This window comes from Lutra lutra, chromosome 8 (genome assembly GCF_902655055.1).
Source record: "Lutra lutra chromosome 8, mLutLut1.2, whole genome shotgun sequence".
Taxonomy (NCBI): Eukaryota; Metazoa; Chordata; class Mammalia; order Carnivora; family Mustelidae; genus Lutra; species Lutra lutra.
In genome coordinates, this window is record NC_062285.1 from 23,978,278 (window position 1) to 24,004,515 (window position 26,238).

A 26,238-nucleotide genomic window follows, 5' to 3' on the forward strand; every position below is an offset into this window, starting at 1 on the left:
TTTCTATGTAATTATTTACTATCCTTTATCTCTGGATTTCATTTTTAAATATTTGAAAACTAGATATCTTGTAAGTTATTTTTTTATTTGAACAATAATTAAAGCAAAAGTATGTCATTACTTTTTGCAGGTTGCATTTTATAGTAACTATTTAATATTAGACCTCTCAAGTGTTTTTATATGAAGCTTCAGTATCATGCTCACAACGATTGCCTATGGTTGCAGTATTATTCCCATTTTTCAAGTGTGTGGTGAAGGTCCAGAGAGTTTGTGACTTAGCTAGTCACACACATGATAGAAATATCACTCAAAATCTTCTGACTTCAGATTTCCTCACCCTAGCCTCATACTTGTTCTGTTTGTGAGGCCATGATATTACGTGTCTGGTTGACAGCATGCTTTTTGTCTTTTCAGGATATGGCTTTAGTTGCTCCTGAGGCTCCTTCAGAACAAGCGCGGAGAGTTTTTCAAACCTATGATCCAGAAGGTAAAAGATTTTATTATTTTATTATCAATGGCTGAGTGTTTTATATCTATATATTTGAAATGGATTGATACCTGAATTTTATTCAAAAGCATTTTTGGATTATTGAATGGGTTGCATTTCTTCAAAATTTTAAATTGGAAATGTGAAAATGGGAACAAATAAGGATGCTTAATGACTATCAAATTCTCACATGGTGTAGGGTTTGCAGGTTTCTTGGGGTAACAAAGTTATGGTTACTGCATCTTGACTTCTGATAATCTGTGTTAAATAGGAAAATAGCACCTTCTAAACAAGCTTTTTGAAAAGTTATTCCTTTATTCTGTTATTCAAATTATTCTGTTATTCAAATTAATATTAAATAAGTCTTCCAGAATGCCTTCTTAAAAATTAAATAAAATTGACAAATATTCTGTAAATTTTAGGTATACAAAGTGTTGCTTTGATAATTTATACATTGCAGAATGATAAGTATAGTAGCATTAGCTAACACCTCTGTCATGTCATATAATTATCATTTTTCTGTGGGGACAACAGTTAAGATCTAGTCTCTCAGCAACTTTGAAGTTTATAGTACAAAGTAATGTACTGTATACAATATACACAATACAAAATATAATCGTTATGCTGTGCATTAGCTCTCCAGGACTTACTTATCTACTAGTTGCGAGTAACATCTTAAACACCTCCCCTGCTAACCTACCTCCCCAGCTCCTGGTAACCATCATTCCTCTCTACTTTTTAAAATTCAACCTTTTTTAGATTCCACATATAAGTGACAATGTACAGTATTTCTTTTTATCTGTCTGACTTACTTCACTTAGTGTAATACCCTCGAGGTCCATCTGTGTTTTTTCAGAAGGTAGGATTTCCTTCATTATCATGGCTAATCAATATAACATTGGATATATAGAGATATGAACCACATCATCTTTACCCATTGATGGACAGTAGCATTGTTTTCATATCTTGTCTGTTGTAAATAATGCTGCAGTGACTGGGGTAGCTATTGCAGGTACCTCTTCGAACTATTGGTTTCAGTACCTTCAGATAATACCTACTAGTAGGATTTCTACATCGTATAGTAGTTCTGTTTTCAATTTTTTGAGGATTTTTTGAATATGTTTAATAGGTGTACCATTTTATATTTTCATCAACAGTGTATACTTGCTCTTTTCTCCACATACTCATCAACATTTATCTTGTGTCCTTTGGATAAAAGCCATCCTACCAGGTGTGAAGTGATGCCTCATTCTAGTTCTGATTTGCACTCTCTTAATGATTAGTGATATTGAATATCATTTCACATGCCTTTGGCTATTTGTATATTGTCTTTAGAAAAATGTCTATTCAGACCCATTGCCCTTTTTTAATTGGATTATTTGCTTTTTGCTGTTGAATTCTATGAATTCCTAATGTGTTTGGGGTGTTATCAGAGGTTTGGGAAGATTTTCTCCCATTTTGTAGATTGCCTTTTCAGTTTGTTGTTTCCTTTAGCCTCCTGTGTAGAGGCTCTTTAATTTAATATGACCCCACTTCTTTATCTTAGGGGTTTTTTTGTTTGTTTTGGTGTCTTGTCTGAGAAATCATTGCCAAGACCAGTGATGAGGATCTTTTTTCCTGTGTTTTCTTAGAGTGGTTTTACAGTTCCAGGTCTTACATTTAAGTCTGTGATACATTTCAAGTGAATTTTTGTGAGTGTTGTAAGGGGTCCAGTTTCATTACATTTCATAGCCATCTCGTGTAGATACCCGGTTTTTCCAACACCATTTCTTAAAGAGACAGTCCTTTCCTCAGTGTATGTTTGACACATCCTTATCAAAAATTAGTTGACCATATATGAGTAGGGTTATAGCTGGGCCCTCTACTCTGCTAAACTGGTCTCTGTCCCTGTTTTTATGCCAGAACCATACTTTTATTATAGCTGTGTAATACAGGTTGAAAATCAGGTAGTATGACACCTTTGGCTTTATTTTTCTCAGGATTGCTTTGGCTATTGAGTCTTCTGTGGTTCCAAATAAATTTTTTCTATCTGTGAAAAATTTCTTTGGAATGTTGATAGGAATTGCATTGAATCTATAGATCACTTTGGGTACTATGGACATTTTCACCAATCCAAGTATATCTTTGATGGTATCTTTCCATTACGTGTCATCTTTGATCTCTCATCAATGTCTGCTTTTGGTTGTATAGGTCTTACATCTCTTTGGTTAAACTTATTCCTGAATATTTCATTGTTCCAATGCGATTGTAAAATGGGAATGCTTGCTTAATTTCTCTTCCAGATAGTTCATTGGTGTATAGAAATGCAGCTGGTATCAGTATGTTGATTTTTGTATCCTGCATATATACTAAAACCATTTATTAGTTCTAACAGTGGTTTCAAGGAGTCTTTAGGGTTTTATAAATATAAGATCATGTCATCTGTATGAATGCCTTTTCTTTCTTTTTCTTACCCAGTTGCAATGGCTAGGACTTTCAGTACTGTGTTAACAAGAAATGACAGGCATTCCTGTCTTCTTTTCTGATCTTAGAGGAAAGGAATTTTTTTCCATCGTTGAGTATGATATTATAGGTTTGTCATCTGCACCCCTTATTACACTAAGGAACATCACTTCTATATGAAATTTTGAGTGTTTTTCTCATAAAAGAGTTTCAATTATGCCAAATGCTTTTTCTGCATATTGAGAATGATCATATTTTATTTTATTACTGTGACATATACTACACTTACTGATTTCTGTATGTCGAACCGTCTTTGCATCCCTGGAATAAATCCTGCTTGATCATAGTGTATAATCTTTTTAATGTGTTGTTGGGTTTGGTTATTAATATTTTTATTGATAACTTTTTGCATCTGTATTCGTCAGGGATATTAACCTGTAGTTTTCTTGTAGTGCCCTAATCTGGCCTCGGTCTTAGAAAATACTGGTCTCATAATATGGTTGAGGAGTGTACCTTCACCTTGAGTTTTTTTGGTACAGTTTGAGAGGAACTGGCATTAATTCTTTAAGCATTTGGTAGATTCACCAGTGAAAATATCTGTTTCTGCAGTTTTGTTTGTTAAGAGGTTTTGGGTTACTTTGTCAATCTCCTCTTTGTTACAGATCTGTCCGGATTATCTGTGTTTTCATGATTCTGTCTTGGTAGTTTATATATTTCTAGAAATTAATTCATTTCTTCTAGGTGGTCTAATTTGTTGGTGTATGATTGTTCATAGTATTCTGATAATTAGTGTTTCTGTGGCATCAGTTGTAATGTTTCCTCTTTCATTTCTGATTTTGAGCCCTCTCTTTTCTTGGTGTATAAAACTAGAAGCTTGTCTAGTTTTTCAAAACCAAGTTGTTAGTTTCCTTGATCTTTTCTATTGGTTTTCTGGTCTCTACTTCATTTATTTCCATTTTGATCTTTGTTATGTCCTTATTTCTGCTAACTGTGGCCTTAGTTTGTCTTTGTTTTCTAATTTCTTGAGGTATAATATGAAGTTATTTGAGATCTTTCTTACACTTCTCTTAAAACTGCTTTTGAGGGCACCTGGGTGGCTCAGTGGGTTAAAGCCTCTGCCTTCAGCTCAGGTCATGATCTCAGGGTCCTAGGATCGAGCCCTGCATCGGGCTCTGTGCTCGGCGGGGAGCCTGCTTCCCCCCTCTCTCTGCCTGCCTCTCTGCCTACTTGTGATCTCTGTCTGTCAAATAAATAAATAAACTCTTGAGGGTGGGGGGGGCTGCTTTTGCAGCATCTCATAGGTCTTAATATGTTGTGCTTGCATTTTCATTTGACCATATTTCTTGATTTTCCTTTTGAGTTCTTTGACCCATGGGTTGTTCCGGAGCATGTTGTTGAATAGCCATGTATTCCAGATTTTCCTTGTTACTGATTTCTAGTTTCATACCCTGGTGGCCAGAAAAGACCCCTGGTATGATCTCAGCCTTCCTAAATTTGCTAAGACATTTGTTTGATCTATCACATGATCTATCGTGGATGTTCATGAGCACTTAAGAATATGCCTTCTGCAATTGCAGGATCATAGGAAAGTTCTATTTTTAATTTCTTGAGGAATCTCCACACTGTTCTCCAAAGACGCTGCACCAACTTGCATTCCCACCAACAATGTAAGAGGGTTCCCCTTTCTCCACATCCCCTCCAACACATGTTGTTTCCTGTCTTGCTAATTTTGGCCATTCTAACTGGTATAAGGTGATATCTCAATGTGGTTTTAATTTGAATCTCCCTGATGGCTAGTGATGATGAACATTTTTTCATGTGTCTGATAGCCATTCGTATGTTTTCATTGGAGAAGTGTCTGTTCATATCTTCTGCCCATTTTTTGATATGATTATCTGTTTTGTGTGTGTTGAGTTTGAGGAATTCTTTATAGATCCTGGATACCAGTCTTTTGTCTGTACTGTCATTTGCAAATATCTTCTCCCATTCCGTGGGTTGCCTCTTTGTTTTCTTGACTATTTCCTTTGCTGTGCAGAAGCTTTTGATTTTGATGAAGTCCCAAAAGTTTATTTTGGCTTTTATTTCCTTTGCCTTTGGAGACATATCTTGAAAGAAGTTGCTGTGGCTGATACAGATGTAGTGAAAAGAAGGGCCATCTGTACCCCAATGTTTATAGCAGCAATGGCCACGGTTGCCAAACTGTGGAAAGAACCAAGATGCCCTTCAACGGACGAATGGATAAGGAAGATGTGGTCCATATACACTATGGAGTATTATGCCTCCATCAGAAAGGATGAATACCCAACTTTTGTAGCAACATGGACGGGACTGGAAGAGATGATGCTCAGTGAAATAAGTCAAGCAGAGAGAGTCAATTACAATATGGTTTTACTTATTTGTGGAGCATAACAAATAGCATGGAGGACAAGGGGAGTTAGGAGAAGGGAGTTGAGGGAAATTGGAAGGGGAGGTGAACAATGAGAGACTATGGACTCTGAAAAACAATCTGAAGGGTTTGAAGAGGTGGGGGGGTGGGAGGTTGGGGGAACCAGGTGGTGGGTATTAGAGAGGGCACGGATTGCATGGAGCACTGGGTGTGGTACAAAAACAATGAATACTGTTATGCTGAAAATAAAGTTTAAAAAGATTTAAAAAAAACAAAATGAGAAAAAAAAAGAGTATGCCTTCTGCTCCTGTTGAATTGGAGTATTGTGTATATGTCTAAAGTGTCATTTAAGTTCATTGTTTCTGTACTGATTTTCTACATTGATCATGTTTGTTAAAAGTGGGGTATTGAACTCCTCTACTATTATTTCATTGCTGTCTAAAATTCTCCCCCATCTGTTAATAAGTGTTTAATATATTGAGGTGCTCCAATATATGGTACATAAAGGTTTATAATTGTTATATCTTCCTGAGGAATTGATCCCTTTATCATTATATTGTGACCTTCTTTTCTCCTGTTAGTTTTTTACTTGAAGTCTATTTCATCTGATATAAGTATAGTTACCCCTGTTCTCTTTGGCTTCCATTTACTTGGAAAATCTTTTTTTTATTCTTCTGAGAGTCCTTCAAGATTAAGTGAGTCTTTTGTAGGCAGCATTTGGTTGGGTTTAGTTTTTTTACCCATGGAGCCACTCTTTTAATTGGAGAATTCAAACCATTTAGAGTAGTATTTTGATAGGTAAGGACTTACTATTGCTATTTTCTTAGTTGCTTTCCAACTACAGTTATATAGTTCCTGTTTCTCTTGCTGTCTTTGTGACTTGATTTTATAGCAGTATGCTTTGATTCTTCATTTATTACAGGTTTTTGCTCTGTGATTACTGTGAGGCCTTCGTCATATGTCTTATAGCCATCCATCTTAAACTGATAACTGTTTAACTTCAATTACATCAGAAAGTTCTGCCCATTTATGTGCCCTACCCATAATTTATTTTAATGTCCCAGTATACATCTCTTTATACTGTATATTCATTAACATAATATTGTAGCCATAATTATTTTTAACACTTTTGCCTCTTATATGCTAGAGTTGAGTGATTTACACACCATTACAGAATGAGAATGTTCTGTTTGTTCATTGAGGTATAATTGACATAAAACAGTTTCAGCTGTACAACATAATGAGTATGTATATTGTGAAATGATCACAGTAAGTCAGGTTAACATCCATCACCATACTTAGGTTTTTTTCTTGTGGTGAGAAGTTTTAAGGTCTGTTCCTTGAGCATCTTTCAAATATACAATACAGTATTACCTGCACTCACCCTGCAGCACATGACATTCCTAGAAGTTATAACTTGGAAGTCTACACATTTGATGCCCTTCAACCTGTACTTCCTCTGTCCCCTACCACCAACGCCCCACCCCCCGCCGAAGCAATCAGTTTCTTTATCCGTGAGTCAAGTTTTGTTTTTCGATTCCACACATAACAGAGATCACAGGGCATTTGTCTGATGTATTTCACTTTGCATAATACCCTCACCTTCCATCATGTTGTAAAAAATGGCAAGATTTCCTTTTTTATTGATGAGTGATATTCTATTTTGTGTAATTTTTTTTCTATTCATCCATTGATGGACACTTAGGTGGCTTCCATATTTCAGGTATTATAAATAATGCTGCAGTGAACATGGAGGTGCATATATCTTTTCAAGTTAGGTTTTTAATTTTTTAAGGAACTTCCATGCTATTTTCCAGAGCGGCTGCACCATTTTTTATTCCCATCAACAGGGCATAAATGTTCCTTTTTCTCTGTATCCTTGCCAACACTGGTTATTTCTTGTTTTTTGATAATAGCTATTCAACACATATAAGGTAATATTGCATAATGGCTTCAATTTGCATTTACCTGATGGCTAGTGATGTTGAGTACCTGTTCATATACCTGTTAGCCATTTGTGTATCTACTTCAGATAAATGTCTATCCAGATCCTCTACCCATATTTTAATCAGATTAATGTTAGGGGGTTTTGCTCTTGAGTTGTAGGGGTTGTTCATGTATTTTGTATATTGACCCCATATCAGATGTATTATTTGCGAATATTTTCTCCCATTTGGTAGGTTACCTTTTCATTTCATTGTTTCCTTTGCTGTGTAGCTTTTTAGTTTTATGTATTTTTACTTTTGGTGCCTTTGCTTTTGGTGTTAAATTCCAGAAGTCATGGCCAAGACATGTCCTAGAGCTTACCACCTATGTTTCATAATAGGACTTTCATGTTTTCTGATACTCAAGTTATTAAATGGATTAAGTTTTTATGTATGGTGTAAGACAGTGGTCCAGTTTCATTCTTTTGCATATAGCTCTCCAGACTTCCTAATGCCATTCGTAGAAGAGACATACTGTCCTTTCCTTGTTGTAGATTACTTTGATGTAAATTAATTGGCCACTTGTGGATTTACATCTCTGTTCTGTGCCATTATGTGTCTGTTTTTATGCTAATACCATACTGTTTTGATTGCTGTAACTTTGTAATGTACTTTCCTATCAGGAAGTGTGATGCCTCCAGCTTTGTTCTTCTTGCTCAGGATTGCTTTGGGTATTTGGGGTCTTTGTGGTTCCATATAAATTTTAGAAATGTTCATTCTAGTTCTGTGAAATATACCATTGGTATTTTAATAGGGATTGCATCAAATGTGTAGGGTGCTTTGGGTAGTACGGACATTCTAACAGTATTAATCCTTCCAAACCATAAGCACAGAGTAGCTTTTTATTTCTATCTTCACTTTCTTTTCATTAAAGTGTTACAGCTTCCTTATTAAATTATATTCTTCTTGATACAGTAGTAAATGGAATTGTTTTCTTATTAGTGTATAGAAATGCAACAGATTTTTTTTTTTTCTATTCTGCAACCTCACTGAATTTGTTAAGCCATTTTTTGGTAGAGTGTTGAGGGTTTTCTATATAGAATGTCATGTTCTCTGCACATAGTGACAGTTTGACCTCATCCTTCCCAGTTTGGATGACTTTTCTTTTTCTTGCCTAACTGCTTAGTTAGGACTTCTAATACTATGTTGAATAAAAATGGTGAGAGTGGACATCTTTGTTCCCTACCTTAGAGAAAAGGGTTTCAGCTTTTCACTATTGAGTGTTATAGTAGCTGTAGGCTTGTCAAACATGGCCTTTATTATGTCGAGGTAGTTCCCTTTATATCTGCTATGTTGAGAGTTTGAATCATGAATTGATGTTCAATTTTGTTAAAGGATTTTTCTACGTCTATTGAGATGATCATATGATTTATTTTAGCCTTCAGGCTGTTAACAGGGTATACTGAGTTGTGGATGTCAAACCTTCCTCATATCCCTGGAATAACCCACTTGATTGTGGTATATGATACCTTTAATGTATTGTTGAATTTTATTTGCTAATACTTTGTTGAAGATTTTTGCATCTGTGTTTATCAGGGATATTGGCCTACAATTTTCCTTTCTTGTGCCATTTTTGTCTAGTTTGGCTATCAGGATAATCATGGCTTCCTGAAAGCATTTGGGAATATTCATGTCTCTTCTACTTTTGGAAGAGTTTGAGAAGAATTGGTATGTATTCTTCTAACATATTTAGAATTACCAGTGAAGCCAGCAGGTCCTGGACTTTTGTTGACAGACTTTTTTGATTAGTGATAGTTTCCTTATTCACAATTGGTCTGTTGTAGATTTCTAGGAATTTATCCATTTCTTCTGTCTAGTTAATAGTCTCCTCTGATCATTTGTATTTATGTGGTATCAGGTGTCATGTCTTTGATTCTGAGTCATCTTTTATTTTCTTGGTACATCTAATTAAAGGTTTCTCAGTTCTCTTTAAAAAAAAACAGCTCTTCATTTCATTGATATTTTTCTGTTTAGCCTCTCTTTCATTTATTTCCACTCTGATTATTGTTCATTATTTTCTTTCTAGTTCCTTGAGGTGTTTGACATAAACAGTCTTCTATTACACTTCCAGTAGAGAATTTTGAATTTGACTGTATATTCACCTTTATCAGTGAATTTTATACTTATATTTTAATGTTACTAATTTAGTGTCCTTTGATTTCAGCTTTAAAAACCTCAGTATTTCTTATAGGGTGGGTACATGGTAATAAACCACCTCAGCTTTTGTCTGTCTGGGAATATGATTACCCAGCAAAATTGTCATTCAGAAAGGAGAGAGAAAGTATTTCTTTTGAGCACTTGCTCTTTGGGCCTACAAGTTTTCTGCTAAAAAAGCTGCCTATAGCCTGATTGAGATTCCATTATATATGATGAGTCTTTTCTTCTGTTGCTGCTTTCAAAATTCTGTCTTTGATTTTTGAGAGCTTGATTACAGTAATATGTCTTGGTGAAGAAGAACTTTCAGGACCTTTGAGCTTCATGTACCTTGAGCTAGATGTCCCCTCTCTCTTCCCAAAGTTTTCAGTTCTTTTTTTTCCTTATGGGACTCCCATGCAGAATTGCGGAGAAGAAGATTATGTCCCAAATGAAAAAAAAAAAAAAAAAAAAAAAAAAAAAAAACAAGACAAAACTACAGTGGAAGAAAAAGGGCTAACATAAGGGAGATAAGCAGTCTACCCGATAAAGAATTCAAAATAATGGTCATAAAGACACAGTGGATGAAATCTGTGAGCACTTCCTCAAAGAGATAGAAATTATAAAAAATAACCAGCCACAGAAGAAATGGCAACTAAAGTGAACAATATACCAGAGGAAATCAAAAGAATGGGTCAGCAGTCTAGAAAATAGTAATAAAAAGCAACAATGCTGAATAGCAAAAAGAAAATTAAAAAGTGAGGATGGGTTAGGAGACCTCAGCAACATATCAACCATAATAACATTCTCATTGTAGGGGTCCCAGAAGGAGAGAAACGAGGTGGGGAAACATATTTGAAGAATTAACAGCTGAAAATTTACCTAATATGAGGAGGGAAACATACATCCAGGTCCATAAAACACAGAGATCCCCAAACAAGATGATCCCCTGGAAAACCAAGATCCATACCAAGAAAATAGTAAAGAGAATCTTAGAAGCAACAAGAGGAAAAGCATACAAGGGAAACCCTATAAGATTATCAGCTAATTTTTTCAGCAGAAACTTTGCAGGCCAGAGGGAGTAGCTAATGTTCAAGTGCTGAAAGAAAGACAAAAAAAAGAGCCAAGAATACTCAACCCAGCTAGGCTATCATTAAGAATTAAAGAGGAGATGAAGGGGTTCCTCACCACTAAAATCTTACAAGAAATGTTCAAGGGACTATTTTAAGTGGAAAAAGGCCACAACTAGAAGAAAATTATGAAAAGAATTGGATACAAAATCAATACACAAATCTGTTGTGTTTCTATACACTAATAATTAACAAGAAGGGAAATGAAGGAAACCATGCCATTTACCATTCTATCAAACAGAATAAAATACCTAGTAATAAATCTAACCAAGAAGACAAAAGACCTGTTCTCTAAAAATTACAAAGCATTGAAAGAGATTGAAGAAAACACAAATAAATGGAAAGATATACCAGGCTCTCGAATTGGGAGAAGTAATATTGTTAAAATTATTGATATCACCCCAAGCAGTCTACAGTGTATTCAGTGAAATCCCTATCAAAATAGCAATAGTGGCTTTCATAGAACTTGAAGAAAAAAAAATCCTAAAGTACATATTAACCTCAAAAGCCATAGCAAGCTTGAGAAAATGAACAAACTTGGAGGTATCACAGTTCTAGATTTTATATAATAATCCAAACAGTATGGTATGGCATACAGACCAATGGAACAGGATAGAGAGCCCAGAAATACTCATACTTATATGGTCAATTAAACTATGACAAAGGAGGCAGGAATATACAATAAGAAAAAGACAATCTCTAAAATGGTGCTGGGAAAAGTGGACCACTTTCTTAAACCCTACACAAAAACGCAAAATGGATTAAAGACTTAAATATGAGACCTGAAACCATAAACTCCTAAAAATGAACCCTCAGAAAACCTACATAGGGGACGCCTGGGTGGCTCAGTTGGTTAAGCAGCTGCCTTTGGCTCAGGTCATGATCCCAGCGTCCTGGGATCAAGTCCTACATCGGGCTCCTTGCTTGGCAGGGAGCCTGCTTCTCCCTCTGCCTCTGCCTGCCATTCTGTCTGCCTGTGCTCGCTCTCTCTCCCTCTCTCTCTGACAAATAAATAAAATCTTTAAAAAAAAAAGAAAAACCTACATAGGCAGTAATTTGGATATCAACCTTAGCGATATTTTTCTGGATCTGTCTCCTCAAGGGAAACAAAAACAAAAACTATTGCATCTACATCAAACTAAAAAGCTTTTGCACAGCAGAGGAAATCAGCAAAACAAAAAGGCAAACCCTGAATGAGAGAAAGTATTTGCAAATGATATATCTGATAAGGGAGTATTATCCAAAATATATAAAGAATTCATACAATTCAACACCAGAAAAGCACATCATCCAATTTTAAATGGGCAGAACACTTCTATACACATTGTCCAAAAAAGACCTACAGATGGCCAACATACAGATGAAAAGATGCTCAACATCACATTAGTGGAAATGGAAATTTAGGAAATGCAACTTGAAATCATGAGATATCACCTCACATCGGTCAGAATTATCTGGTATCAAAAATGCAAGAAATAAGTGTTGACAAGGATATGGGGGGGAAGGGGGGGAACCTCATGCAGTGGGAGTGGTAATATAGGCTGGTGCATTGTGGACAGCAGTATGGAATTTCCAGAAAAAAACTAAAAATACAAGTATTACATGACACAGTAATTCCATTTCTGGATATTTACCAGAAGATAAAGTATTGATTTAGAAAGACAGACACCCCTATGTTTACTGCAGCATTATTTACAATAGTCAAGATAATGGAAGCAATCCGAGTGTCTATAGAAGAATGGATTAAAATGTGGTATATATACAGGAATATTACTCAGCCATAAAAAAGAATGAGATCTTGTCATTTACAACAACATGGATCCAAAGGGTATAAGGCTAAGTGAAATAAGCCAGACAAAGGAAAATACCATATGACTTTACTTAGATGTGGAATCTAAAAAACAAAGGAACAAGCCAACAATACAACAACAAGGGTGACAAGAGAAACAGACTCATGGAGAACAGATTGCTGGTGGCCAAATGAGAGGACGTTGGAGGGGCATGAAATAGGTGAAGGGGATCATGAAGTATGAACTTCAAATCTAAAGTTTAAACCTATTTAAAGCTAGCCTATTTAAGCTAATTTAAATGCTATTCCCTTATGTTTCTGAGATACAGTGACTCTGATTCTAGTGTGCATTTATGTAACCTTGAGAATAATTTCACTTGGAGGTTGTTTCCTATTCATCATTCCTTAGGCATTCTCTAGAAATTCCTTTTGTTCAGTTCAGTCCTCTCTATTCCTCTTAATGGTGCCATTTTCTCTTCTGTTCCCTTGCTGCTTCCCTCCTGCCACCCCCACCTACCCCGACCCGTGTCGTCCCCACCCTCCTTCTGTTCCATGTTTTGTAGCTTTTCTATCACATAATACAGGGGGTTTTGCAGGCCAACCTGTAAATTAACTACTCCTTTCTTTCTGATTTTTCAAGTGCTTACACAGTGTTTTTGGTTGAACTATGGTGCCTGAAGTTCGGGCTAGCTTGAACAGTCAGACATAACACTGCTTGTTGGGCAGCCATGTGTCAGGCAGCCCTTCCTCCTCAGGCGCTCCCATCTACTGGGGAGCCAGACGAGCAAACCAGTAGTAATACCAAGGCAGAGAGGCCAAGGAACGCTGAAACCTGACAAGGCCCTAACTTCATGATGATATCCTAAAATCATGATGAGCTATCACCTCACATCAGTCAGAATTATCTGGTATCAAAAACGCAAGAAATAAGTGTTGACAAAGATATGGAAAAAGGGGGGGGTACCCTTTTCGTTCCCTTGCCTGGGAACAAAGGTTGCGTACTTTTTTCTACCGGTTATATTACATTGTAGCTATGTGTTATTAAATTTTTAATAATAAGGTTAGGTAAAGCATAATACATCATTTAGTAAAAGAAAATTTATTATTTGACTAAAACTGGCATTAATTTACTTTTAGATCTCCATTTTATTTTGTATTCCCAAAAAACTTGACTCTCTCACACCTACAATGGTTTGAAAATGTTACAGTCCTAAGAGCTGACCTATCCCCCCCCCCACCCCCGTCCTCCATCTTCTCACAAGTTGTCTCCTGCTTTCTCTCTTAATTCTGGGATTTGCTTTCCTCCTGCAGCACAGTTTAACTAGTGACCAGACTTGCCAGGCTTTCCCTTTTCTTCCCTTGTCTTTCAGAACAGAAATCAGGATTTGGTGCAAATGGTGAAGCTTCTCGGGAAATGACTCCCTTAACTGTCACTTGCGCTCTCCTTCATCAGTGCTTTTTTACATTGAGTTATTCCTCCTCTCAGCCACTTGACACTTTTTTTTTTAAAGATTTCATTTTTTTTTATTTATTTGACAGACAGAGATCACAAGTAGGCAGAGAGAGAGAAGGAAGCAGGCTCCCCGCTGAGCAGAGAGCCCAATGTGGGGCTTGATCCCAAGACGCTGGGATCATGACCCGAGCTAAAGGCAGAGGCCTTAACCCACTGAGCCAACCAGGTGCCCTGCCATTTGACACTTTTTACAGTCTGTTAAGTTAAAGCTTCTTTTTCTTCTAAACACACAGCTTTTTCCCTTTTCAAGTGTTTTAAACACAATTTAACCGTACCAGAACACTTACATGTTCCCTGCTTAAGATCACAGCTGGTGCACTCTCTTGTCCTTTCTCCTCCTCCTGTTACCCGTGCATTCAAGGTCTAGAGCGCTGCTGTGGCCTGGGTGTGACTGGTCAGCAAATGGTCCTTGCCGGTCTTTCCTCTGTTGTTGGTACAAGGGCTTATCATTGCAGCATCTGCTTCCATCGTCTCTCAGGAAATCGGTGCCTAAATACTAGATGTCCTAAGCTTCATCTGCTTTCAGACTTAAGCATTTCTTTTTCTAAAAATTTTGCCTGATACTTTATTTGGTATGAATTCAAGAATAAAGTAACATCAAAATAAAGGTTTTAAAAAGGTAAGCAATTGTCCAAATCACCTCTTCTAATCGGGGGTATAGTAAAAGTCTTCAGTGTATTATGAAAATTACACTACAGTCTAGCTTTAAAATACCGTATGCCCTAAATGTAGAATCACTGGGCTGGTAGTTACTGTTGTTCTCGAGAATGTGTGTGATTAAGATACTCATAGGTATCTTAAAAATAGGTTGGACTATGTATGCTTGAGGTTAATCGTGTTTGAGTGAAGAAGGTTGTTCCAGTTTTTGTTTGCCTACTTTATAGGGCCAGTTAGCTCCTGGCTCAGTCTCTAATTATGTTAAGAAGCGGTAAGACTGCCCACCCACCATTCAGGGTTCCTGAGGAACATTGCAATACGGACTGCTTATCAGGTGGATATACACATAGCCCAAAAAACAAGGAAACCTGTGGAGAGAATTGTCCCTTTCAACTAGTGGCCAAGTAAAGCCCGTTTTACATTTTGAATGCTAAGGTTTTAGCTGTGACTTAGCTAAACAAATGCGTTTTCTACTTTTTAAACTGATCAAATTTAAGCTTACAAAGCTTGAATATTTTTACACTTCCCTTCAAACAAGTTCTTTACTCTCTATACCTCAGATTACTGGTAATTTGAAAACTGGGAATTAAGCCTTCACTTTTAAAAATTATACATTTTTACTTATCCTAAATAAGGGGGCCCCGGGTGACTCAGTTAAGTGTCTACCTTCGGCTCAGTGCATGATCTCAGGGTCCTGCGATCAAGTCCTGCACTGGACTGCCTGCTCAGCAGGGAGCCTGCTTCTCCCTCTGCTGCTCTCCCTGCTTGTGTGTGCTCTCTGTCAAATAAATAAGTAAAATCTTTTTTAAAAAATATATAGATATAGGTACCTATATTTATATCTCCTATATCTATATTTACATCTATATCTATATATCCTAAATGATTCTTTGTCTTTTAGTCAAGGCCAATTTTTCTTCAAATGGCTAAGCATCTGCTTAAGAGGTTTCAGACTATAAAATCTTAACTTCTTTCTTCCCTTTCTGAAAGAGTATATGCCACATCCTGAAAGAACCACTACACTGTATTCTGGAGTATGATAGAAGTGGGCCTTTTGTACATCTTGTTCTCCATGACAAGACTTTGTTTTTAAATATCTAATTCCCGAAAAGGATATTGTGTGGAAAGTTGATTTAAAGCTGAAATAGTCTCCAGGAATGAGTAAATGGGTAGAGAAACTCAGACACTGCACATTTAAGGGAATGAACTTGCTTGTTAAAACTGTGATTTCAAATGCCCCTACACGCCTTCTTTGTGTGTCATGTGCTATTGCATCATCCGAGTGTGGGCCCTTTCCCAATGCTATTTCCTCAGCAAGCCCAAGAAAAGGAATATTTTCCATAAACTCATCTTCATCAACCGTTTGTTTCTGTCCTGAATCTCAACTTTTGAATTTTTCCCTTTAGGCTTTTACTTAAATGAAGTCTGTTATAGGGATAGCTCTTGGTCTTAGAGCAGCATATCATTAACATTCTTTCAAAAAGAATGACATTATAACTGACATTGTAATTAAAGGAATTTGTTGGTAAAGACTTATTTTAATTGGCTTTCTTAAAGGGAATTTAAAGGTTCATATTATTCAAAGACATACCTAATTACTAAATACTTACGACAACTTTAAATAGAAAAATACTTTTATCTTTGACATTTATAACCTTCTTTAAGGAGTAATTTCACTTTTAAGTTTCCTGGGAATTCTCAGGTACAAGTCATGTGGAATTTTTTGATTAGAAAAATAAATCATTGCCTCTGTGCCCAGAAAAGTCTAAGAAGAGAGTATCTAATAATAGGCACAGTTGCCTCTCACATGATTTTTCTCCTAGCATTTCTTAAAGCAAACTCTTACTCAAGATGCTAATGCTATTTTTTCCCCCAGATAATGGATTCATACCTGATTCACTTCTAGAAGATGTGATGAAAGCATTGGACCTTGTTTCTGATCCTGAATAGTAAGCGAAATAGGAACTATTATTTAACTGACTCAGAAAGGGTCTATCACATTTAAAACATGACACAGTTTTGCCTTTTTTAAAAATCTAAACCTGAGTATAGGAAGCTTAGTTCTTAATATAAAGCAAAGATGTAAGGAGAAATCAGTATTTATAGTATCAGTATTTATAGCAGACTCAACATACTTAAAATGACCTTTTCCCCACGCTTTTCCTATTGTTTTTTCTCACTATAAAACCTTCTCCATTTTTAAAAACTCTGTGCATATCTGAAAGTAATGACAATTATCTATAATGTCCATATTGCTAGTTGTCTCACTTAAAGGACCGGCAAGCTTCGGACTTGGTCTTAAAGACATTTGATCGAAGACATTGCACATTGTATATCATTAAATTGACTGATCTAAAACCTTTGTAAGCAACCCCGGTATGTTACAGAATATAGTTTTCAGTATTGCTAAATGTCCTCTTTTTATACTTTGTACATTGATACATCTCTAACTTTTCATAAATGTGTGCTTTTTGGTATCGATGAGAATCTCTTAAGGGGATACATCTTTTGCTCAAATATGAAAATATAAAAATCACCTATGATCTATAACTTTTCCTTCTGTAGTTTTTAATTTTCGGTCTGAAAGTTATCTGACAATGAGCAAATTAGAGCTTACAAAACATCAAAGGAAAAGATTCAGCAAAAGCACCATCAAACATTTAAGTACACACAGTTTTTAGAACTTGATATATAAAACTGTTTTTTTTGGTTTTGTTTTTTTTTTTAATTTATTTGACAGAGATCACAAGTAGACGGAGAGGCAGGCAGAGAGAGAGAGGGAAGCAGGCTTCTTGCTGAGCAGAGAGCCCGATGTGGGACTCGATCCCAGGACCCTGAGATCATGACCTGAGCTGAAGGCAGCGGCTTAACCCACTGAGCCACCCAGGCACCCCTATAAAACTGTTTTTAAATAGCTTGTTACATTTTCTTTGAGAGTATGAAACACATTTTCAAATTGCTCACATCTGAATTAATTTATTACTAGAGCTCTGATATTATTCATTCTTAATAGACATAATCGTTTCTAACTTAAAGAGGAGGAACTCAATTCAGAAAAATGAACTTGTCCAATAAATGGTATAATTATGTATTTTGTAAAATCACAAATCGTTATTTCTTCTAAATGGATTTCCAAATAGAAACCATCTTGTTTATATCACTGTAGTTTGCAAAAGAGAATTGAACTCAAGCAGTTTTGATTGTTGACAATTCTTAAGAGGGAAAGCAGAAAAAAAAAGTTGTTTTTCCCAAATTCTTATGTATGTGGCTATCTATCGTCTACTTAATTTTCCCTTTTTCATCAGGATACATAACATACCTTCAATTATAAAGTTAGCACACTTGAGTTAGATTGTTTTTCCTAGAGGTAGCTGCCAAATTGGACTGAGTTTTTCATTCTGTATTTTGGCCTACTCACATTTATAATATGTGATGGCCTATAAACAAATAGCACCAAATTAAGATTAATGAATTAAATACATTAAATATGACCTTGCCTTCGTTTCATGCCCTAATCTAACATGCCCAGTCTTACTCAGACCCGTTCTACCGTCATATCCTTTGCATTATATAACAAGGTATATTTAACCTGGCATGTAAGATCTGGGAGAGAGGGGCGCCTGGGTGGCTCAGTGGGTTAAAGCCTCTGCCTTTGGCTCATGATCCCAGGGTTCTGGGATCGAGCCCCACATTGTGCTCTGTGCTCAGGAGGGAGCCTGCTTCCACCTCTCTCTGCCTACTTGTGATCTCTGCCTGTCAAATAAATAAATAAAATCTTTAAAAAAAAAAAAAAAAAAGATCTGGGAGAGAACATGGAAAATGAAAATTTTCTGCTAAGACCATTTTCATTTTTACAACTCTGCCTTGCTAGTCCCACATAACCCCTTTCACCAGCCTTGGCTCCACCTAAATGGCAAGGGCTAAGCAAAGCATGTTCACTGTTGGCTGCTCCTGGAACAACGTAGTCCACGCCTCTCACGGTCATTCACTACAATTCAGCATTCTGTACCTCTTCACCCTATACCCTTCAGTTACATTGTCTAAATTTTAGCTGCCTTTGCATTTGGTTCTTGAAAGTAAGCCTTTTGGGAGATGTTTTTATCTGATGTGCCTTTGACACGTTTTCTTTTTCTCTTTGAGCTTAAACATTTTTTTTTAAGTTCAGTGGCTCATATGATTATTAAATTCAGGCATACCTATGAAGCAAAGAGAATTGCCTTTGGGAAGTTATAAGCCTGCGTTTACAACCCAAGCTTTTTAAATTACTTTACCTAATAAGGGGCAATGTTTCAAAGTCGTCATCATCATTTAAATTCTAAATAGTAACAGAGTACTCTGGTTTAAAAATAACCAAGTTTTGGCAAATTAGATGTCATTCCTGTGTATTTGTCACTCAAGGTCTAAAAAGAACAGCTCTTAAGATTTTTGGCAGGGAGATGTGTTATAGTACTACTAATTTAATCTCTATGAAAGAAGGAAAATAAGCTTTTTCTCCTTTGGTATCCACTGTTTTTCTTTTTTTTTCCCTCCCCATAGTATCAATCTCATGAAGAATAAACTAGATCCGGAAGGATTAGGAATCATCTTATTGGGTCCATTCCTTCAAGAATTTTTTCCCGATCAGGTAACATAATTGAAGACATACTATATGTTTTGTTCTCCTGGGATGAGCTTTTCATGATTGTTTCAGCATTTCTTTTCTACTCATGTAAAATGGTATAACGTGCAGCTAGAAGACAAAGAAAGTGTGGTTATGATGTAAATACTTTCCCATACAGAGAGGATAAAAGGGTATGTGTGTTCCAGTACAGTAATGCAGAATTTCTGGGGAGGGGAAAGTGGAAGAGCGAGCATACACCAGCACATACAAACTAGGGTACTGGTTTTTAAAGGAGCTGTAACAATGAGAAGTACGCACAGTAAGAAGAGAAAGATCCTCTTTACCCACCTGCACCCTGTTTTCCTTCTCTCAGGTCACTGTTACTCATAGATGGTACTTATCTTTTTGGAACTTTTAAAATACATTTAAATAAATAGAGAAGGTAAAGGAGTCTATGTGCGGGGGAAACACCTAAGTTGCAGGAGAATTTTAGTTGAGTGAAAGTAGAACCTTGGAGTGGAGCTGTACTGTTTCATGTTAGGACATGTCTTCCACTGGGCTTCGACAGGTGCTAGTCTCCATACTCCTGAGTCACCACTACATCAGTGACAAGCCAGTTCTGTAGCCCGTGCCTGTCTCTTCTTCGTGTTTCCTAGCTCAGTGAAGAATGTTACTGCTAAACCAGATGCCAAATTTAGGCCAGGTACAGTGGGATCATTTCATCAGATACCATCATGGTTTAAGATCTGTGTTTCAGTAGAAATGCCAATTTCTATTTCACCTCTCTTTTATAAAGGAGATGTACTGGCAAGCTTAAAGTCATGGAGGGAAAAGGTCAAGATAGAGTTGTTAATTTTATGTTTTAGGTCTAAATTATCTTTAACAGTATACATTACTGACATTCAGTCTTGGTAATTAAATGAGAACCCATATTCTCTAAATCTAGATCTGTTATGGTTAATGCAAGTAAAGAAAGTGAGGTGAAATTCAAAGTAAGTATATAATAGAATAGCTAGACGTCTTTAAATTTTGGTAAATGCTTCATGAAAAACTTTTTTTTCTGACATTATTAAAATGACTATTGGATTGTGATATCCTCTCAGATATCTTCATAAATGTTTAGTAAATGATAGCATTAACTTTATAACATTAAAATTAAAAATTATTGCACTAAATTTGGGGGCAGATTTTGAAAAGTGCTTGGGAAATATAAACCAAGTGGGATAGTTACCAACTCTTGGAAATCTGCATCTCAGATGCGATTCATTACATGATAGTACTTATAAATATTCTAAGAACTTATTAGTTCAGTAAATTAAATTTTTAATTGTATTATTCCTTGAGATAATTAAAGAGAATTTTAGTCCCCTGGTCTTTTCAAAATGTCATCTCCAAAAGCTTGTTAGAAATGCAATTTCTCAGTCCCTCCTCCAGGGGATTCTCATGGTGCCAGAGTTGGAGACTTGCTGCTTCAGAGAAGGACGGGGCACATTCCCGCCCACTCACCTGCTTCTCAACTTTCTGTGGCGCATCTCTTCTGACCACGGCCCACACCACTGAGACCTCTTTATACTGCTTTGTACCTGACCAGTTTTGTGAAACTCAGTAAACCTTTAATCAAGTAAAGTTGCAAAATGGGTCAGAAGGGCAGCCAGGAAAATATTGATCTAACTTCAGTGATCTCTACAAACATTTAAAGTAGGTGCGAGGGAAGAGCAACTTCTTTGCTTAAAGGAGAGGCAGAGTGGAGAGGGAGGGAGGTTGGGGGGCTGCGGAGGAATACAGAAGCATTGCCTTGAATTTATTTACAATAAGAATAGCAGAAGCAACTACATTTTTTTAAAGCTCGTAACTATGGCCCAGGTACTGTGTGCCTTATAAGTTAGGTACTATTTTCCCTCCATTTTGGCAATAAGGAAATTGAGGATTAGAGAATATAAAACAATCGCTTGAGATCATACAGCTAGACAGTGGCTAATTCAGCAGCCCCGGGATAGGTACTGTGCCGCTGTGTTACAATTTCCTTCTATTGACATTTTGCATTTTCTGCCAGTTGTTCATGAGTGGAACTAAAGAATATAAATTGTGTATCTATTCCAGTAAAATATTTACTTTCTAAGTTAAAGTTCATTAACTCTGAAAATAAACAGCCAAATTATCTAAGTAACTAATTCCATCGACTCATGTATGCAATTAAGAGAATGATCACATTTTTGATTTTTCTATTTTTCGGAAAGCATTTTGAGTAAGATACAAGAGTTATAAGCTTAGATTTATTAGATCTTTTTTTTTTTTTTTAAGATTTTATTTATTTGAGGAGAGAGAGCATGTAGGGGGGAAGGGACAGAGGGAGAAGAAGACTCCCCACTGAGCAGCAAGCCTGATGCAAGGCTCCTTCTCAGGACCCCAGGACCATGACCTGAGCTGAAAGCAGACACTTAACTGACTGAGCCATCCAAGTGCCCCGATTTATTAGATCTCTTTTCTCAATTTTCAAGAATTTAAAGAATGAATGTACAAATACCCAACAGAGTCTTTTCATGGGAAAATGACTATTATGTTTGTCTACAACAGAAAAGTCAGACAACCGAGTAGTTGCAGAAATGGCATAAAAGCTAGACTGGTTCTGTATTTTAGGATTCTTGGTTGCAAATCACAGCGTGAGTTGACACAAGTGGGAAGGAAAGGTAAGAACTGTGAGGAACAGCTTATCGGCATTCAAGAACTGAAGCAGGGAGGACCGGGGCTGTCTGTCCCTCTCCCATGGTTTCTCTAGAAAATTGAAGCCACTGTTGCCAGCAGCTCTCTTCTCTAAGTTACAAAAATGGAACAAATTCTAATGCGGAGAGGACCAGCTTTTGTCCCATGCAGTCAGATAATAAGGCAAGGGACACGAGGCCCTAGGCCCTGAGGGAAATCACTGGAGCCGGGTATGTTAGGTGGGGCCAGACCATTGATGGCCTTGAATAAGAGGTTAAGAGAATTGGACTTGATCTTTGGCTAACTGAGAATAGAAGGTTAAGGCAGTAAGGCGAACATGATCAGATTTCCTGTAAGTTTAGTAAAATGGGAATTTATAGGATTTCACTTCTTTATTGGATATTATTAAAGGCTCTAAGCACAGTAATTCGCATCTTCATTTCCCACCAGGCTCTTTTCACTGTTTAGAAGTTGACAATATTTAGATGGGGGAAGATGGGTGGAAACCCCTTTCCATTGTAAGCCAATGGAAAATATTGGTACATAGATGTTTGCAAGCTGATGAAAAGTGACATTACTGCTCTTATGTATTTATTGAGAGGAACAAATTATTTACAACCAGAAAAAGGTAAGATTTTAGGAAATATTTTTGTGTTTTAGAACCCTGTCCTTTAAAAAAAAAATAAACCAGAAGAGCTTATAATAAATATCAGTACTTCCCCATTTTACAGCATCTTCCCCAGAAGCCACTAGTCCACTTTTTATGTTTTTAGTAGATAAGGTCTTAAGTTTCTTGCATCAGCAAATAATTCCCCCATCAAAGTGTATGGATTTAAGAAACTTGAATTTTCCTTTCGAAGTATAAAAGTAAACTTTAAAACTTTAATAGTATTTTATTTATAATAGGGCTCCAGTGGTCCAGAGTCTTTTACTGTCTATCACTACAATGGATTGAAGCAGTCAAATTATAATGAGAAGGTATGATCATTCAGAGTAATTTGTCTCCACCTTAATTTGGTAAATATGAGTCTGTAACAAGGTTTGATTCCCATAAAATTGTCCAAGAGTCTTTTACTCTCTTTACTGCTATAGCATATTTCAGAACTGGTTTTATTTTGATTTGATCAGTATATGTTAGTCATTGAGATCTTCATTAGTGTTTTGGAACAATAGTTTCACTGTGACAAAACAGCTACATTTACATACATTTTGTTACTCTCGGCTGTATAGATATTACTAGATCAGATTTTGCCCATAAAATAGGTCCTGTTTTATCTGATAATTGTAATAACTTGAGTTAAAGGCTTTGTGGACCATTTTTCAGAAAAAGAAGTTGTACTGTGGAGAGTTGAAAAATGTGAGTTGTAGTCTCATTATATTAAATTGATTTCATCAGAGAGTAATATATTAATGCAAATAAGAATTGCAAATGTATTTTTATGGAAACTCCCAGTTAAAACTAATAGTTATTTCTTTAGGCTGCTCAGATAGATTAGAGCTTTTGTATTGGAAGAACATAATTAGAACAATCATGTGTACCAAACACTGAATATATAAAAATACATATACTTTGGAAGAAGACAGTCTGTATCTATTCCTTTTAAATTATACATTTGGAATTTCCCTTCCTACAAAAAGAGATTAATGACTGACTCGTTTAATATACACAGTGAGCTCTTTTAGTGAGTTAGGGTATTAGTATATTATTTCACAGACAGTCCTAAAAGTTTTTTGCAATTAAATCAGAATAAAACTTGTTTCTATTATCCATCTGCCCATGTATATTTTATATGATCATCACCACTGTATATAAACTACCTGGCTAGTTTTACCTACCAGACTTTTTCTACTGTTTGATTTTTGTTTCTGTCCTAACAGCCTTCTTAATTTTTTTCCCATGGTTTTTCATGTAATACGGAGTACACTCATGAATAGCATTTCATAATTACAGAAGCAGATTTCATTGACAAACATCCAGTTTGCTCCTATCTGTGGAAATTTTAACACTTTCAAATTTTAAAAGGTGAACTCCTCCTCTGAATATATAGCTCATTTTGTATTACAGCTTCTAATCTCATGAGACAACATGACCATTCCAGTGCCTCCATATTAAAGCAATAAGAACTATATGTTATATAAATAAACATTTCTTCCAACTGCTATATGTTATTTAAAGGATGATATTTTTTCTTTATCAGAAACAACCTGCATGTATTTTAGGATTCACATATGTTTTTAAAGTCATGATTTTAATATCTAAAAATCAACTGCCAAGCTATGAGTTAAAATGTGTATCACCATCTTGTTTCCAAATATATTTTTACATAAACTAGTAAGCAAATATTCTTGCTCATAATATCTGTCAAAATAAAATTAAATATAAAGTTCCATATGAAACAATATGCAAGGCCTGAATAAATATCTAAAAAAAAAAAAAGAAAAGAAACAATGTGCAAGGCCTTATTTGCTAGCCCATGCAAAGTTTTCTGTCCTTCTTAAGACTGACCTCTGTGGCTTTCTTTGTTCAACAGGTAATGTATGTTGAAGGGACTGCAGTTGTTATGGGTTTTGAAGATCCTATGCTACAAACAGATGACACTCCCATTAAACGCTGTCTCCAAACCAAATGGCCATACATTGAATTACTGTGGACCACAGATCGCTCTCCTTCACTAAACTAATTTGCCTATTTATAAGGAAGATTGTAATAGCAGATGTTGAAAGAGGGATGCAAGACTGGCAGTTGGCTACATGCAGCTATACACTGGTATCACTGATTAACTGTAAATAACAATTAAAAACACATTTTCAGTGTTTAAGATATGTTTAAATTATTTGTTTTAAAGCTTTATGTTAAAGGTTACCCTATTTTAAGTCTGTGTGAAATTTACTAGCAAAACTAAGCTTTAATCAGAGTTCATCACTTTTACAGTCAGATAATTGGTCATTTATTGAATTATAAACATCCTAATACTATACAGCATTTGTATATTGAGTATCAAAGTTATTATTTATAAACTACTTTGGGTTTTTATTTCATTCAGACATATTTTATGGTTTCAATGATTCTGGCTTGCAGTCTTATCAGCCTCCACATTGAAATGCACAAGAGTTAAATCTTTGTTGTTTCTTCTCTAAAATCTGGTTTCCATTAGGAATACTGATAAATTATCAACCTGGATTTTTTGCCAATTGGCTTAGCTCTGGCATGTTTATAAAAAGTAGAAACTATAAGGGAACATTACCATTTATTCACTGATATATAGAGGATGTATTTCAAAAAAAAAAAATGATAGGTAAGAGAATCTGTTTGATAGTCTTAACACTGTTAATTCACTGTATTGCCAAATACACTCTTCCAAATTTGTCCCAGCAGCCCTGTAAGCCAGCTTTCTTGTATATTTATGTGATAAATGCATGAGAACATCTGTTATTACATTAGTATATTGCATTATTTATTATGATCCTGGTGGATGGTCTAAATAAACACTTTTTTTTCTTTAACTGTAGCTTGGCATTTTTTACATTAGTGACTCAAAAGAAGCTAATACTTAACGGTGTTTCTGCCCACCAGTCCTTAGACTACATCATAGAACAAATGCCTAATGGACTTCTACAACCTTGAAAAGGAGACCAAACCGTACACTTACAAAAGGGTTCTGTAACTTACTTGTACAGCCAGGAGCACTAGAAGCTCAAGAGGCAAAGTTACAGAAAGCCCCATCCTGTTTATTGTAGAGAGAGATTTTACTTTATTTCAGTAAGTTTGTTGCCCAGCAATTTAAAAGGTGAATAGCTAGAAATACTTTCTTTCCTTCACTTGAGAAGCATTTGTCAAGTGTACTCTTGGGAATTTAAGAACTGAATTTCATGGACACCTGTGTGGCTCAGTTGGTTAATCGTCTGCCTTCAACTCAGGTCATGCTCTCAGGCTCCTGGAATTGAGCCCCACGTTGGGCTCTCACTTAGCGTGGCCTGCTTCATCTCCCTCACTCCCACTCTCTCAAATAAATAAAATCTTTAAAAAAAAAAAAAAAACCTAAATGTCACCTTCATTATTTAGCTGAATATGTTTGTATTGGCTCTGTGAATTTGGGGTTTTATTTAAATTTTATTTTTATAAATGTTAACCGTTCTAGTATAAGGAGGTTTATAGCATAAGAAAAAAGTGGAACAAGATTTTATGTATGATTTTTGGTGACATTATGTTCAAGAGTGTGATACTAGAATTACAGCTGTACAATGTCTTTGTTATTAATGTTGGCTGCTTCCAAATGTATATAAAACACAATGTGCTAACTCTGGTCCCAAATTCCATAGGATTATGAAGAAGCATGAATTTTCTCATAAACATTGAGCCTACAAAATAGTGCTTACTTTTTACGATTATTATATAACCATCCCAAAAACTTCATG

General features: G+C 35.9%; 1 protein-coding gene and 1 long non-coding RNA gene across 5 annotated transcripts in view; one reads left to right on the top strand and one right to left on the bottom strand.

Moving 5' to 3' along the window:
- The window catches only part of MINDY3 (MINDY lysine 48 deubiquitinase 3), an 87,110-nt gene extending 61,784 nt beyond the window's left edge, over nt 1–25,326 (top strand). For 3 of the 4 annotated variants that reach the window (XM_047740825.1, XM_047740823.1, XM_047740827.1), the window contains 5 exons: nt 415–487; nt 16,399–16,471; nt 19,059–19,146; nt 22,729–22,800; nt 24,354–25,326. In XM_047740825.1, the coding sequence (XP_047596781.1) occupies nt 415–487; nt 16,399–16,471; nt 19,059–19,146; nt 22,729–22,800; nt 24,354–24,503 (456 nt within the window). In that variant the 3' untranslated portion in view covers nt 24,504–25,326. The remainder of the gene's footprint in view (nt 1–414; nt 488–16,398; nt 16,472–19,058; nt 19,147–22,728; nt 22,801–24,353) is intronic. The other variant, XM_047740824.1, reaches the window with a different exon arrangement.
- Nucleotides 8,851–22,795, bottom strand: LOC125106579 (uncharacterized). The gene is made up of 3 exons (XR_007129356.1): nt 22,664–22,795; nt 20,354–20,356; nt 8,851–8,861 (listed from the first exon to the last, which is right to left on the bottom strand). It is a non-coding gene; the product is annotated as an uncharacterized LOC125106579 (long non-coding RNA).
- Nucleotides 25,327–26,238: the final 912 nt, after the last annotated feature.